This window comes from Eubalaena glacialis, chromosome 1 (genome assembly GCF_028564815.1).
Source record: "Eubalaena glacialis isolate mEubGla1 chromosome 1, mEubGla1.1.hap2.+ XY, whole genome shotgun sequence".
Lineage (NCBI taxonomy): Eukaryota > Metazoa > Chordata > Mammalia > Artiodactyla > Balaenidae > Eubalaena > Eubalaena glacialis.
The window spans coordinates 210,885,510-210,899,737 of NC_083716.1; the positions used below are offsets into that span (position 1 = coordinate 210,885,510).

Below are 14,228 nucleotides of genomic sequence, written 5' to 3' on the forward strand. Positions count from 1 at the left end.
CTCATTCATGAAGAAAGTAGAAACATTTGCCTACGTTTACATTCATACTGCTTTTATTCAGAGTAACCTTTCTGAAAAAATGCAGATATCTTATTTTGAACAAGCATCATATATTATCAGTAGCTTTCAATTAGAAAAGAAAAATCCCTCAATTTTGTATAAAGCATTTTAGTAGCAGACTGGCAGAGTCCAATTTGTGAGCCAATTAAAGCCTTATAGTGGTCTGCCAAACATTTCTTTGAGCCACTTCAGCTCAATATAAATATCAAAAACCTTATTCTATTAGAAAATTAGTTGAAATATTTTAAAGTGCATGAAAAACAAATGTTTTTCTTACATTGTTGCTATATCCTTATGTATATAGGTGCAAATATGAAAGGATAGCTCATATATTTTTAATTTAAACCTCATTTGGTTTTCCTTATTTGAAAGCCAGTATATTTTATAGGAACCCAACATACTATGATTTCTCATCAATAATCATGATTTACTAGGAGCATACATAAACTATTTTATATGACTTGTTAACTGAACAAGTTTATCTCCTATGTCAACCCAGGGTAAGCATTGAATTTCAGCTCTGTGATCTTGGATAAGTTATTTGTCCTCTCTGAGCCTCACTTTCCACATTTATAAAAATGGGGATAATAAAACCTACCTCACTGAGTTGTGAGGAGCAAATATTTGTTGTAGGAGAAACACTAATGATAGACCCTAGTAAATCCTAGGTACTCAATTATATGGAATTTCAAGTGAATAAAGCTAGTGGTTATTCTTTGTCCTTATCGTACTTGCCTTCTCAGTAGCATGGGACACAGTTGATTACTCTTTCCTGTTTGAAACATTTTCTTAATCTTTCAGCTTCTGTGACACAATAGCTTTCTCACCTCACTGGCCATTTCTTCTTAGTCTTTTATGTCTGGCCTCTAGAGTTATGGGAGTGCCCCATAGCTTGATTTGGGGCTCTCTTTTCTTTCTATGACTCTTCCTCAAGTGATCACTTCCAGTCTTAAGTCTTTAAAATATATCATGACTTAAATTCATCACTCTCAACTTTATACTCTAGCCTTCTGTGTTCCATAGTTCTATATTCAACTGCCTACTTGACATCTTTACTTCAGTATTGAATAAGCATCTCACATTTAACATTTCTAAATCAGAACTCTTGGTTCCCTAGTTCTCACCTGCCCTCCCCCAGTCTTTCTCATTATTTTAAATGGCACCTCCCCCACCCCCAGCTATTCAAGTTCAAAACCTAGGAGTCATCTTTTTTTCTTCTCTTTCCTTACCTTCCAACATCCTATAATGATGTCCAGCCTTCATTATTTTTTAACCTGGACTATTGCAGCAGTTTCCCAACAGGTCTCTCTGCATGCATTCTTGACCCTTTCTAATTCACTCACCTCAGCAGGCAGAGTGATCTTTCTAAAAAGAAAACCAGAGGGAATTCTCTGGCGGTCCAGTGGTTAAGACTCTGTGCTTCCACTGCAGTGGGCACGGGTTCGATCCTTGGTCAGGGAACTAAAAAATCCTGCAAGCCATGTGGCCAAAAATAAAGAAAATCAGAGAATTGGAAGTTATAAATATGAAATAAATGGAAAACATCACATTTTAATAGACTTTTAAAGTCCTCATTGTTTTTACCTTACATGTCACGTTTTCCATGACCATTATACTACAAAAAGACATATCCCAAAAGGACAAATAAATGTTCAGAAGCAAAGTAAAATTCATTTGAATAGATATGTAACACCACTGCATTAGAATAGGTGTCAGCTAATATTTTCCCTTTCTTTTTGTGATAAGTGCTTCTTCATGTCAGGACTTTTTTTTTTTTTAAAGTGTACAATTCAGTGACATTTAGTACCTTCATTATGTGGTGCAATCATTACCTCTGTCTAGTTTCAAAACATTTCATCACCCCAAAGAGACTTAATGTTGAGACTTTTGCTTTTACTGTGTTGGCCAAAAAGTAAGATGTTACGGAAAGACCCGAACGAACTTTTTGGCCAACCCAATATTTTAAAAGATATCTTTGCAGTTTTTCAGCTTGTGGAATTTGCTAGGCAACTTAAAATGCTGAGCTCTTTACAACAACTTCTTTATGCTAAGTTTAAAAAAAACTGTTAACATGTCTCACTGTGTCCTCACACGGTGGAAGGGACTAGGGATCTCTCTGGAGCCTCTTTTATAAGGCACTAATCCCATTCATGATGGCTCCACCCTCATAACCTAAGTACTGCTCAAAGGTCCCACGTCCTAATACCATCATTTTGAGGGTTGGGATTTCAGCATGAATTTTGGGGGCACACAACATTCACAGCATTGCAAATATTATAAATAGTCATAAATTAATGAATGCTACTAATAACACAATACTAAGTTATTGCACATTTATCATAGGTTGTCAGTATTCTCAGTATTATTAAAAATATATATATCAGATCTATAAGCATTTAGACATATTCTTCATTTAAAAAACATTGTAACAGGGTTAAAGAGAGAATGAAATGAAGGGGGTCTGACAAATTTATAATGTGAAAATGGGCAAAGGAGAAGAAAAGAATATCATGATATTCCAACGTGGAAGTATTTTTAATCTTTACGAAGATGCATTATTTTTATAATTATAAATGAAGCCAAATTTTAAAGACATGGTGCAAACCTGATTCAGTAGTTTTGAGGATGTTTTTCTTTTTCCTCAGCAGAGGGCATGATCCCCCTGTGGTAAACTTTAGTTTTTAAATGTCCTCTCAAAGCCATATTAATTGCAGTACTCCTTGCTAAAACTGTAGCCCTTCAGATGTTACGTAATTATTCTATTAATTTACTTTATTTTCTTAAGTGATCATAAATAACCATAAGCAACTATACACTATCGGCACACTTCAGTTTTACTTTTTGTCTCTTCTTTGTTTTGACTTCTGAGCCGTCAAAAGCAAAAGGCTTCGTTTGGAGAAGGCATTCTTCTGAAAGAATATACTAAAATGTACGACAGACGCATTCCATATCATGGACTGAATTTGAAGTGTCGCCTAAGAAATTTTCTTGATCTTTGTATGCGCTTGAATTCAAGTGAGGAGGGTGTCCAGTTGGGATTAAATTTCTTGATCTAAGCTATTTATAAACTGGTAAAGTTCATTTCCGTGAAACAAACAAATTAAAAATAAAAAGGATTGCATTTGTTAGACATTGAGACTGAATTAACAGCTTACTTCTCAAGTGTAAAGTTTCTCACTCAGAATCACTAGGCCGTCTCCATTACCTGGAACATCATGGGTATTTTAGACAGTTATAGTTTTCCTGCCTAACAGAGAAATAAAATAAGAACACCACTGTATCCAAACACGGCACAAACTAAATTCTGTATTTTTAATCCCCATTTCTACTATTGCTGTCAGATTTCTGTTTTTACAGAATTTTGAAATTTATCATTAAATTATGGTTTGACAGTGACTGGTATATCTTTCCCCCTCCCAGTATAAGAAGTGTCGCTCTTCTCATGCGCATACAAACAACTTTGCAAAGTCTGTGGTCAACCTTGTGGATTCTGTAAGTATCTTGGTTTTCTTGAACCTCTTTTTCCAAGATGGAATGGTTTATATCTCTGTTTGCTTACTTGCTGCTTTAGTTCTTTCTGAGACAAAAGTAAAAGTGCTATCCTTATCTCATCTGGCTAATAAGAAATTATAGAGTGGTCTGCTTCACAAAGGGCAGTGTTATCCGAGTTTCAGGGGACTGTTGAGTTATTCTTGGGATCCCAAAGAGGCATTGATGTTGCTTCTAAGTGATGTCTAGATATTATTGTCACAAGAGTCTAGATAGGACAAAAATACTGGAGAAAATTAGCTACCGAAAAGAGTGTAAATTAAACTTGGCAAATGAGACTTCATTAATAATAATCAGTTGAGCTTATCGTATTAAATATAAGGCAGAAGAACTACTAGATTGAGGTGGATTATGTTTGGAGGATACAGGCAATACAAAAAAAATTTTTTTAAAAGAACCCAAATTTATTTTCTTCATGTCTCCATAAGAATGCTTCAGACTTTATTTTTAGATGACAGAATTAAGTGCAGTCCCAAAATAAAGCTAATTTAAAACAGTAAAATGTATATCTTCTTAAAAAGACTTCTATAAATCTTTCTTATTGAGTTTTTTTCCTTCTCTCATTCTGCCAGTTACAGAGAACGATGGTTAAGACTTTCTTCCTTTTCCCTTTAGATAGGAAATCCGTAAATGTGAATATTATTATGTTCCAATAAATAATTCAATTTGACTAGTCATAAATATAGCATAGTATTTTGTGTATTCTAATGTAAAGTGTTTTTCTCAGCTAAATGTATGTTTATCTGATATTTATTGTATGTTCCCTCTTAACTGGGAAAAAAACCTTTATAAATTGCTTAATATCTAAATGATACTTATTTTCTCTAAAGAACTGCCTTCTTTTCTGCCTTTTAAACAGTCCAAAAGTCTCCAATCATGTAAACACTCATAACATATAATACCTGGTAGGCACAGCTGAGCAGTATAAAATGGGTGCAGGGTAATAGAGTAGCATGTAGCGTTAGGATTGAAATTCTGAAAGCCAGTTATCACCTGCTTTATTAATTTTCTTTAATTTCAGCCCTTGTCAGTCTTCTCAGAGGAAAACTATAAGTGGATATGAAAAAGAGAATATTTAACACACCTTTCTCTCTGCCCCAGCTGTTTACTTGGTAGAATCTCTGTGTTTGTCATTTCACCATGATTGAACAGAATCACATCTTGCAAAGTGTCATTTTTATTTTGATTTACCATACAAGGTTCTGAAGCTGACCAACTAATTTTTTTTTAAAGACATTACACTTAACTCACTCCCTGTTGTAAAATCATTATAGCTTCACGTTGATTTAGGCATGATAATATTTCCTTTCCTCAGTGTGTTCTAAGATCATCCATTATTTTCTTAATTAACTTGAAAATAGGACAAAATGACAACATTCATCAAAATTGCTTACATGTGTGAATTATTTAGCTACTGGGCCAAAAGCAGAAAAAGAGAGCAGAAAATTACAATTTAAATATTACGAGTGATGTCACCCTGTGGTGAGGGTGACATAGGTAATGTAAGTCTGCTTTTCCCTCTTTTGGCCTCAGATCATGATTCTCTTCCACTGTTATTTTACTTTTCATACAACAAGGCTTCCAAGGGCAAGCCAGCCATGGTGTTAGTGCTTGTCCAAGGATTTAGTGATCTGTTCCAATCCTGCAGGAGTAATTGGTCACATCGCACTTACTCAGAACCAGTATTTCAGGCTCCAACCTGTTATCTCCTATGAGGTTTGGAAGGGTGATTTTACTAAACTCTGTTTTGAACTTATGTCCAGACTTTAGAATCATGATACTCCTAGTATGGATCCCCTAGTGAGATGCCTGGCCGCTAAAGGTGCTGATTTGGGATTGAAGTAACTTTGTAGGAGAGGCTGAGTTGTATGATTGTTCTTTCTTTTTGCTCTTGGAAAAGAGAAAGGAAAGAAGATTCTCTCTGATGAGCTAATTCTGACGTCGTGTTCTCCTCTCACCTCCCCCTCCTGTCCTTCCGCTGACTCTGAAACACTGATTGTGCATGTTTGACCCAGTGTTTTCCTCCTGCACCTGTCCTGTTGTATACCCTCAGATTTACAAGGAGCAGCTTAATACCAGGGTTGTCCTGGTGGCTGTAGAGACCTGGACTGAGAAGGATCATATTGACATCACCACCAACCCTGTGCAGATGCTCCACGAGTTCTCCAAATACCGGCAGCGTATCAGGCAGCATGCCGATGCTGTGCATCTCATCTCGTACGTATCCCCAGCCCTTGGCTTGACGTTGATCTTTATCCCTTTATTGTATCAGTTAGGTTATATATCAATAAATCAATCCTGAACAAGTTTGAGGTTGATTCCTCTGTTACATAGGAAGCACAGAAGTAGGCTGTCCAGTGCTGGAATGGTGGTTCCACAGTCATGAGATTTACTTTCAGAGCACATCTCTACCTTCAGACCTTCCATCCTCAGGGTCAACTCATGATTCAAGACAGCTGCTGACACTCCAGCCTTCATCACAGGCAGCAGGAATGCCAGGGAGGGAGGATTGCGAAAGGGCCCTCCTTCCAGCTGAGTTAGCTCCTTTAAAGCAGATTTCCTGAAAGTTTGCACACATCACTTTCACCAACAAATCATTTGCTAGATCTTTTTTTTTTTAATTTTTATTGGGATATAGTTGCTTTACAATGTTGTGTTAGTTTCAGGTGTACAGCAAAGTGAAAATGAACTATTGACTAAAATTGACGTTTCATCTCTAAGGAAAAGGGGTGCTTTGTTCACTTTTGATATCATAAGTTGCTCCCTTTCCCCCCTGGTGGCTAAGCTGTTTTCAGACAGTCCTCTAAGGTTCTGTCCTGGGATCAAACCAACCAAAATCCTCCTTCCTTTCTTCTCACCTGTTACTCTTTGCTTTTCTCTCAGTGTTTAATCACCAATTTACAATCATCAATATTTTGTATAACTACTATATAGTCTCTACTAGAAGAAAGTCAAGGACTGTGGTCTGTTTATCTTTGTGTCCTCAGTTCCTGTGCCAGTACATGATGCTTAGTTAGGTGCTCAATTGATGTTTGCTCAATTGAGATTATTTAACGTAACATTAATCTAAAGGTATTTATGATAACATACATTTAAAGGTATTTAAAATACAGGTTTTGGTTTTCTAAAGGAGGGTTGGTTTGGGGTATTCAGTGTAGGACAATAGACGTATTTGCGGAGAGTTGAAACATAATGGTCACTACATTGGTTTCCTAATAGCACTTATTTTTCCTAAGGCGTGTGACATTCCACTATAAGAGAAGCAGCCTGAGTTACTTTGGAGGTGTCTGTTCTCGCACAAGGGGAGTTGGTGTGAATGAGGTAAATGTTATCAATTTTCCTAAAGCAGAGCTTTATCTGTGCATCTAGTCTCTTTCTTCCCCATGGCCTAGTTTACTTCCCTTTTCAGGCCTGTTTAGAATGGTAATGACATTGAGACTATAGTATGAGTGGTTCGTATTAGTAAATAGAACCCAAAGTGGTCTTTGGTGTTAGAAAAGAGGTATTGTTTCATATCATAATGATAGTTTTTCATATTTATCAGGCGGATGCAAACCAAAGATTGGCCCAGAAATTTCTTGGCCTCTATAGATAAGTTCTTATAAGCTTGTTTATCCTTCTTTTATGACTTTTTTAAAAAGTTATTTGCTCTTCTGCCTATGTTAGGTTTAACACATCCCAAAAGTCGAACCAACCAAATCTAAACCTTGGTCAATACCTGAATCTATTATACCAGGTTATCCCAGTAGCCATCATTCAGTGGAGACCTCTCTTGACAGATTTGTAGTAAGTTGAATTTATTCTTGGTTTGGTATGAATTGAAATGGGGCACAGCCTTTTATGATTTTATGTTTCCATATGAGAACATCAAGTTCTGAGAGATGCCACATGGTAAGAGAGGATTTCTGCTTCTTGGGCCCAGTTGCAAGGAAGAAGTGATAAGGAACGTAAGCCGTCTTTTGATGCTGTGAGGCTCTACTTAGGGGACTGAGATGAAATGTGGTGATGACTAAGAAATAATAACTAGCTTTGTGCCCTCTCTCAAATGTTTCCCACACACTTTCAACTCTGAAAAACAGTATGGTCTTCCAATGGCAGTGGCCCAAGTATTATCGCAGAGCCTGGCTCAAAACCTTGGAATCCAATGGGAACCTTCTAGCAGAAAGCCAAGTATGTACATTGACCTTCTTACTTTCATGTGCCATTCTGTCTGTATAATGCATGTCCGGTCAGTAAAGAAATATTTTTCATTCCTAAGTCATAATACCTTAACTGTAGTGTATCTCCTTCCTCTAAACAAATGATAAGATGAGCAATTTAAGGTAATTCTTAATCTGTGTGGGTTGGAGAAATGTCCCTTTCAAAGTCCATAAAATCATACTTTCTCAGGGCGTGATCAGCTCTTTCTCGCACTGCAGAATGTTGGGGTGGGTGGTGGTGAATACTCACCCTCTGGATTCTAACCAGTTGAGTATAGACACAAGATGTCAGTGAAGCTCCACCACAAGTACAGTTGGATCAGAAAATAGCTTAGGCCTAGAGTTAAAAGGAGCTCAAACTCTAATTAAACTTACCCATCTACTTACCTCTAATTAAACTTACCCACCTAGTACCATCAGAAACATTGGAGAAGCTTCCCGTACAGGTAGTCCCGTCCTGGACCTTTTAAACATGGGGGCAGATGATAGAGGAAAACTCTTCTCTACTGGGCAGGCAGGGCCAAGAGAAGCAGCCACAAATCCCATCCAGTAGGAAAACACAGCTGGTGACTGCTGGGTGTCACTCTTCTCTTTAACCAGAGGAGATGCAGATGGAAAGACAGGGCTGAGATTCTAGTGGCGAAGTGTTGAAGGCCCACAATAATTTTAGGGGGCCCTTGAACGTTTTTAACTTCTTTTAAAATCGGTATAAAATCCAACTTGGATTATATTCCTCTTTATATCAATACACTAGTAAAATATAATTTCTAACACACTTTTGTGGCAGAAGGCAAAAGTGCCCAGGGCACACACAATGAGATCCTGTGGAAAGAAAAACCTGAGGTATTCACTTCTAATCTGTTACCTAGGAATTAAGTGGAAATCTACTCCCCTCAGTGAAAATATCAGACGCTAGGAATAAAGGTCCCCCTCTCTACCACAGCCTCCCTAAAGAAGAAGAGGACAAAAATCTACCTTAACATTATCCTATATTTTATATTTTTTGACTACTATCAAATAATTGTCATGAATACATAGTGTTATGGAAACTTGAAGCAAAATATATATCCAGGGTGTCTTGATTCCCTTTAAGGGCATATTAAGTCATCACTTTATGGGTACATTAAGTCTGGTGGCATTGAGCAAATCTCCACAAACTTTCATCTATTAATTTCTTGCTCAGAGTATTTGCTTTCCCAGGGAAACACATAGTACACATTAAAGGAAGTGGTTCAGGTTTCATTGGCTGGCATCAATACCTGAAAACCAGAAAGGAGTAGAACCAGGTTTATGTCCTTGTTTGAAAAGCCTGGAGCCAAGAAGAGGCCAGTGCTGGGGGCAGCTGAGAGATATTGCTGAGTCAGATGATGGAGTAGGGTGAACAATAGGCTTCATTACTAATGCCGGGCATAATTCCTTCCTAAAATTCTTTATTCCTTTGTGAATTGTTTGTTTAGGTAGATTCGTTCTGTACTTTGAATTTTTAAAGATCCATTTGGAAGTCTTTCTTTAAAAATATCTTTGTCTATCATAGGAAAGAGAATAGGAAAAAATAAATGAAAAGGACAGCCCGTCACAATACCCATATGTCCATCTGTGGTATCTATGTTAAGTTTATGGTTGTTATTTAATTTAGATGATTTTACATTTCTATTTTAGATTTCTCTCTTTTGCTGAACCTTTTAGCTTAGTGTTCTTCAAGTCTCTGGTTGATTCTTGCTTTGACTCCAGCAAATTGAATTCTCTCCTCTAACGTCCGGTGCGGTCTGTTAGCAGGACTTCAGTGAGGACTCACTGCATTTGTGCATTAGAGCTTTATAGTTCCCAGAGAGCACACAGACTGCCATCTCCTGTGAGCCCCAGAACCACTCTGGGAGGTAGAGAGATGCATTCGCGTTTTAGAGGTGGAAACACTGAGACCCAAGCAATGCTAAGTCACTTGCCTATGAAACTCTCTCATCAGACAGAACTCGGACTAGAACTCAGGCTTTACAATCTCTAGACCAGGTACTTGTCATTAAACATTGGCACTAGGAACTTAATTGAATTCTCTGAGTTACAAAAATGAAGAGAGGCACAATTTTATTTCTTGCAGCTGTTATCTTAGGAAGCAAGCTATACTGTTGGAAAGGAAAAAGAAATATTGATTTAAAAGAAATAGGTTTTGTTTGGTGAAACTTCACATTCTGTACCTGTCTGACATGGAATTGGTAATAAGGAACTATTTCAAGAGCTGCGATGCAAATTAAAGATGTGACTTCTGTTGTTTCCCTTTTCTTTTGTTGCTTTTTATTGTTTCATTGGACTAGGATGTGACTGCACGGAATCCTGGGGTGGCTGCATCATGGAGGAGACGGGGTAAATTTTCATTGTACATGCATTTGTTATATACCTTTTACTGAAATTGTTACCTATAATTAGATACATAGTCTCTCAGGTACTGGTCTTTTAGGCTAAGCCTTAGAATAAATTCAATAATTCAGTATCTGATATTTTAAAAAATGAAATGGCTAGTTTACTTTATACTTTAATTTTTTATTTAAAGTTGGTAATAAAAGTAAAATAAAGTAACCACTTCTACGTCTATTAACCCTTAAAGGAAGCACATGATTAAATGCTTCTAAGTTTAGTGGATGCATTAATTTTTTAGTACAGTTAGAATAAAAGCTGGTTGTCTAACTGTCAGTGAAAACCAATTTAGTCAACAATTTATATTTTAAGGAACTCGTAAATAGACATGTTTACTGTAATAAAATTGTACTGTATTCCTTATATAATCAATAAAGCTTTTTTAAACAAATTAAGACAGATTTATCGTGTCTAGGTGGTCTTCTACTGATAGACATTTGAATAGTTGCTCACCTAACTCCTGTCTCCTATTGTGGATAATTTGGAAACTAGAGGGTTGCCATTGCATCTGTGAACCAAGGCCTAGAAACATGGCCCTGTTTCCCAGGGACCCCTGCCCCATGGGAGCCACTGCCGCAAGGCCTCCTAAGCTAGAGCCCACTCCTAATAGATAGAAGAGGTTTCCTCACTCATGTGTCTCTCCCACTTCCTTTGCCCATGCCAGACATCTGCTCAACACATCACCATTTCTGGTCCTGCCCCCTCCCTGTGATCCCCAGTTGCCAGAAGCCCTGACCTGCTTTTACAGAGTCCCTTCCTTATTTGTGCACCAGGAGTCCAGGCAACAAGAGGTGTGTGAGCATGAAAGCTTGAGGAGAGAGTCAGCCATTATGCTTGCTACTTTAGAACACATGTTTCTAGAAATGTAGTTTAAACTTGAAACCGTTAGCTTTCATGCTCCCCCTCCCCTGAGGCCTCCTACAGAACGGTAACACCATTCATACTACTGGTTCTATCGGGAGAGGTCTTCTGTCTTCTAAACTTCCAATTTCTAAATGGATTTTTAGACTGACTACCCATAGGATATAATAAAATTATTTAAGCTTAATTTGTATTTTCTCAAGTATATGTTTCTACATAGTTCTTGTAAGAGATCACTGTCAACAATGGTAGATTTTACCTACTTCCATACACTACCCTCATACATAAGGAAATATAAATCTATTGGATCACATCCTAGATAAGTGACCTAGTACTCTCAAATCAAGTACTATGACAAATATGTCCAAGGAATCAATGTGTATGACTCAGTTTAACCTTGACCATACGTATAATATTCCCCTATGTACTGACATAGTGATAGTAATTTGATTAACTCACAAAGAGGTTCACTATATTCCTGCAAAATCATGAATATTACCAAATAGTATTTGAAGTTGAGAATAAGGAGCTATTACCTAATTCTAATTCAGCAGGCGCTTACCCCAATTCTGTTTTGACTGTGTGTATATACACATAAAAACATATATAGTCTAACACATCTCTTTAGGGTTTCCTTGTTTACCTCAGTTGTGTCGCTGAAGCCTGCAATACATAATCTTTAATCAGTTGACCCTCACAACTTCCTTCTCCAAAGTAAAATCTAGTAGGTTCCCAAGTTCCTTTTATTCAGGACAGAGGCAAAAAAAAAAAACCCTGCTTATCTTTACTGAGACAGAGCGAATAAAAGTGACTACATATTTTTTTTAACATCTTTATTAGAGTATAATTGCTTTACAATGGTGTGTTAGTTTCTGCTGTATAACAAAGTGAATCAGCTATATGTATACCTATGTCCCCATATCTCCTCCCTCTTGCGTCTCCCTCCCACCCTCCCTATCCCACCCCTCTAGGTGGTCACAAAGCACCGAGCTGATCTCCCTGTGCTATGTGGCTGCTTCCCACTAGCTATCTGTTTTACATTTGGTAGTGTATATATGTCAGTGCTAGTAACCACATTTTAATATACAGCCTAGATGAAGTTTGGGGATGAACTTTTCAAAAACTCTTTCAAGCCTGAGCACAAAGGGGCTTGACTGCTAAGGAGATTGTAACCTAGCCCCCAAATCTGTGATTTTCTTTGAATTTCTATTTTTACCGACTCTACCACACATACTTACTTAGCAGTTTGAACGTAAGTGCCTTGTCAAAGTTTGTGTAGAATCATCTGGATCCAGAGTGATGATTTTATTCTAATTCAAGGGTTTAATTTTCTTCACTGATGACTGCTTTTGGTAAATTTTTTACATAATTGATTCTTTATTTCCTCAGGGTATCCCATTCCAGAAAGTTCTCAAAGTGCAGCATTTTGGAGTATAGAGACTTTTTACACAGAGGGGGTGGAGCCTGTCTTTTCAACAGGCCAACAAAGGTTAGTAATTTAGAAAGTGTAATTATTTCTCCAATTTTTTTACAATGGAACTATGCCAAATATCAGATACTTGGCTTGGAAAGCAGGTTTCTTTCCAATCAGATTAATATTCAGTTATAAAAGACTTTATCACGTTAAAGATTAAGTCTCGTTTAAATGAATTACAAGACCATAGTTTCACTGTTCTGAAGCTCTGGTGTTTCAGTGCTAGCTGTACCTCTTCTTGGCCCTCCTCTCCAAAAAACAAACAGACAGTCCTTCAATTAAAATATCTTTGTAATTTTCATGTTGGGGTCTTCACTTGCTGCTAAGAGATAGTGGGTTAGATTAAGATACATTACTTTAGCCCATTTCTCTGACAAAAATTCTATTTCCCCTTGACATTTTCTCTAGGGGTATAACTAATTTCTAGGCTTTTCTTACTTTCTTTCTTTCTTTGGCAGGGGTGGGTATGTGTGGTCCATTCTCCCAGATAGAAAGCATTACTAATATCAGCCAGCCAAAAAATGACCCCAAGTATTTATGGACCCCATAAATACAAGCATATATATATATATATATATATATATATATATATATATGAATATACATATATATCTTTACTTGGGAAGGTCCACATTGTCAATTGGCATTTCATTAAAATTTATATACACAATGTCATATTCTCTTATCCACAATTCCTTAATTCAAAAATTCTGAAAATTGGAAGTGTTTTTTATGAGTTTGCAGAAAACATAGTGGATGGTAAAACTTATCCTGAACTGAAAATCTTTATTTATCCCTCATAGTGTAAGTATTCATAAGTCTTACTGCACAAATGTTAATGTGTTTGATTATAAGGTGTATACCAGACCCCTCAGGGCCGTTATATAGAACAGGGTAAATGCATCATACTTTTCTAAAATCCAGCAAAGCCAGAATTCTTAAACTCACAGGCTATAGAGCTTTTGGATATGGGACTGTCGACCAATAACATGTTTAGAAACGAAGTTGCCTAACAGGCAAAGGACAGGATTGATGCGAATTAGCAGATGGCATAGACATTCTAACATTGCACATTTCATATTTCTTTTTAAGATACTACATCATAAGTCAAATATAGTCCATTGCTATACAAAATGTTTAATAACTCTGCAAATTGAGAGAGCAGTGAAATCATGTTAGCCTTTTTTTAAAAAATCAGTGTCTGATGTCAATAACTGTCAGAATAATTTATTCCTATCCCCATAATTAAGTGATACTGCTAAGTTAGGGATGATACTTTGATGCCTGACAGCTGTATAAAATCTCAGTAAGGCTGCAGAAAAAGAAACAGGAATTTTAAAGTGACCTTGCATCATTAAACTCAGCTCCCTGCTTTTCATGGCATCGATCTCAATGCAACAGAAATCTGAAAGCTTCAGAGTGTTTAAAATGGGTGCAGTGAGTAATAATGAATTAATGTGAGCTGTTGGCATTTCTGAATTGCAAAGTACATGGCTAATTTTACCTGCCTTGCAGCTCACCAGCTAATTATAAGCATCATGCCTGAGGAAACAACACTGAGTTGTTTGGAAATACTAAGATCTCTAGTGTGTGTATAAGCATCCATCATTAGATTTCTGAAATTGCCTGTGAGTAGAAAGCAAATTATTTGGATAATGTGGAAACTAAATAAAAAT

At 36.9% G+C, this 14,228-nt stretch overlaps 1 protein-coding gene across 1 annotated transcript in view; it reads left to right on the forward strand.

Moving 5' to 3' along the window:
- Window positions 1-14,228, forward strand: part of ADAM23 (ADAM metallopeptidase domain 23) — a 159,531-nt gene that overhangs the window by 108,032 nt on the left and 37,271 nt on the right. The window contains exons 10-15 of the mRNA XM_061204199.1: window positions 3,481-3,552; window positions 5,663-5,826; window positions 6,846-6,930; window positions 7,689-7,779; window positions 10,118-10,166; window positions 12,468-12,567. Coding sequence (XP_061060182.1) covers window positions 3,481-3,552; window positions 5,663-5,826; window positions 6,846-6,930; window positions 7,689-7,779; window positions 10,118-10,166; window positions 12,468-12,567 — 561 coding nt within the window. The remainder of the gene's footprint in view (window positions 1-3,480; window positions 3,553-5,662; window positions 5,827-6,845; window positions 6,931-7,688; window positions 7,780-10,117; window positions 10,167-12,467; window positions 12,568-14,228) is intronic.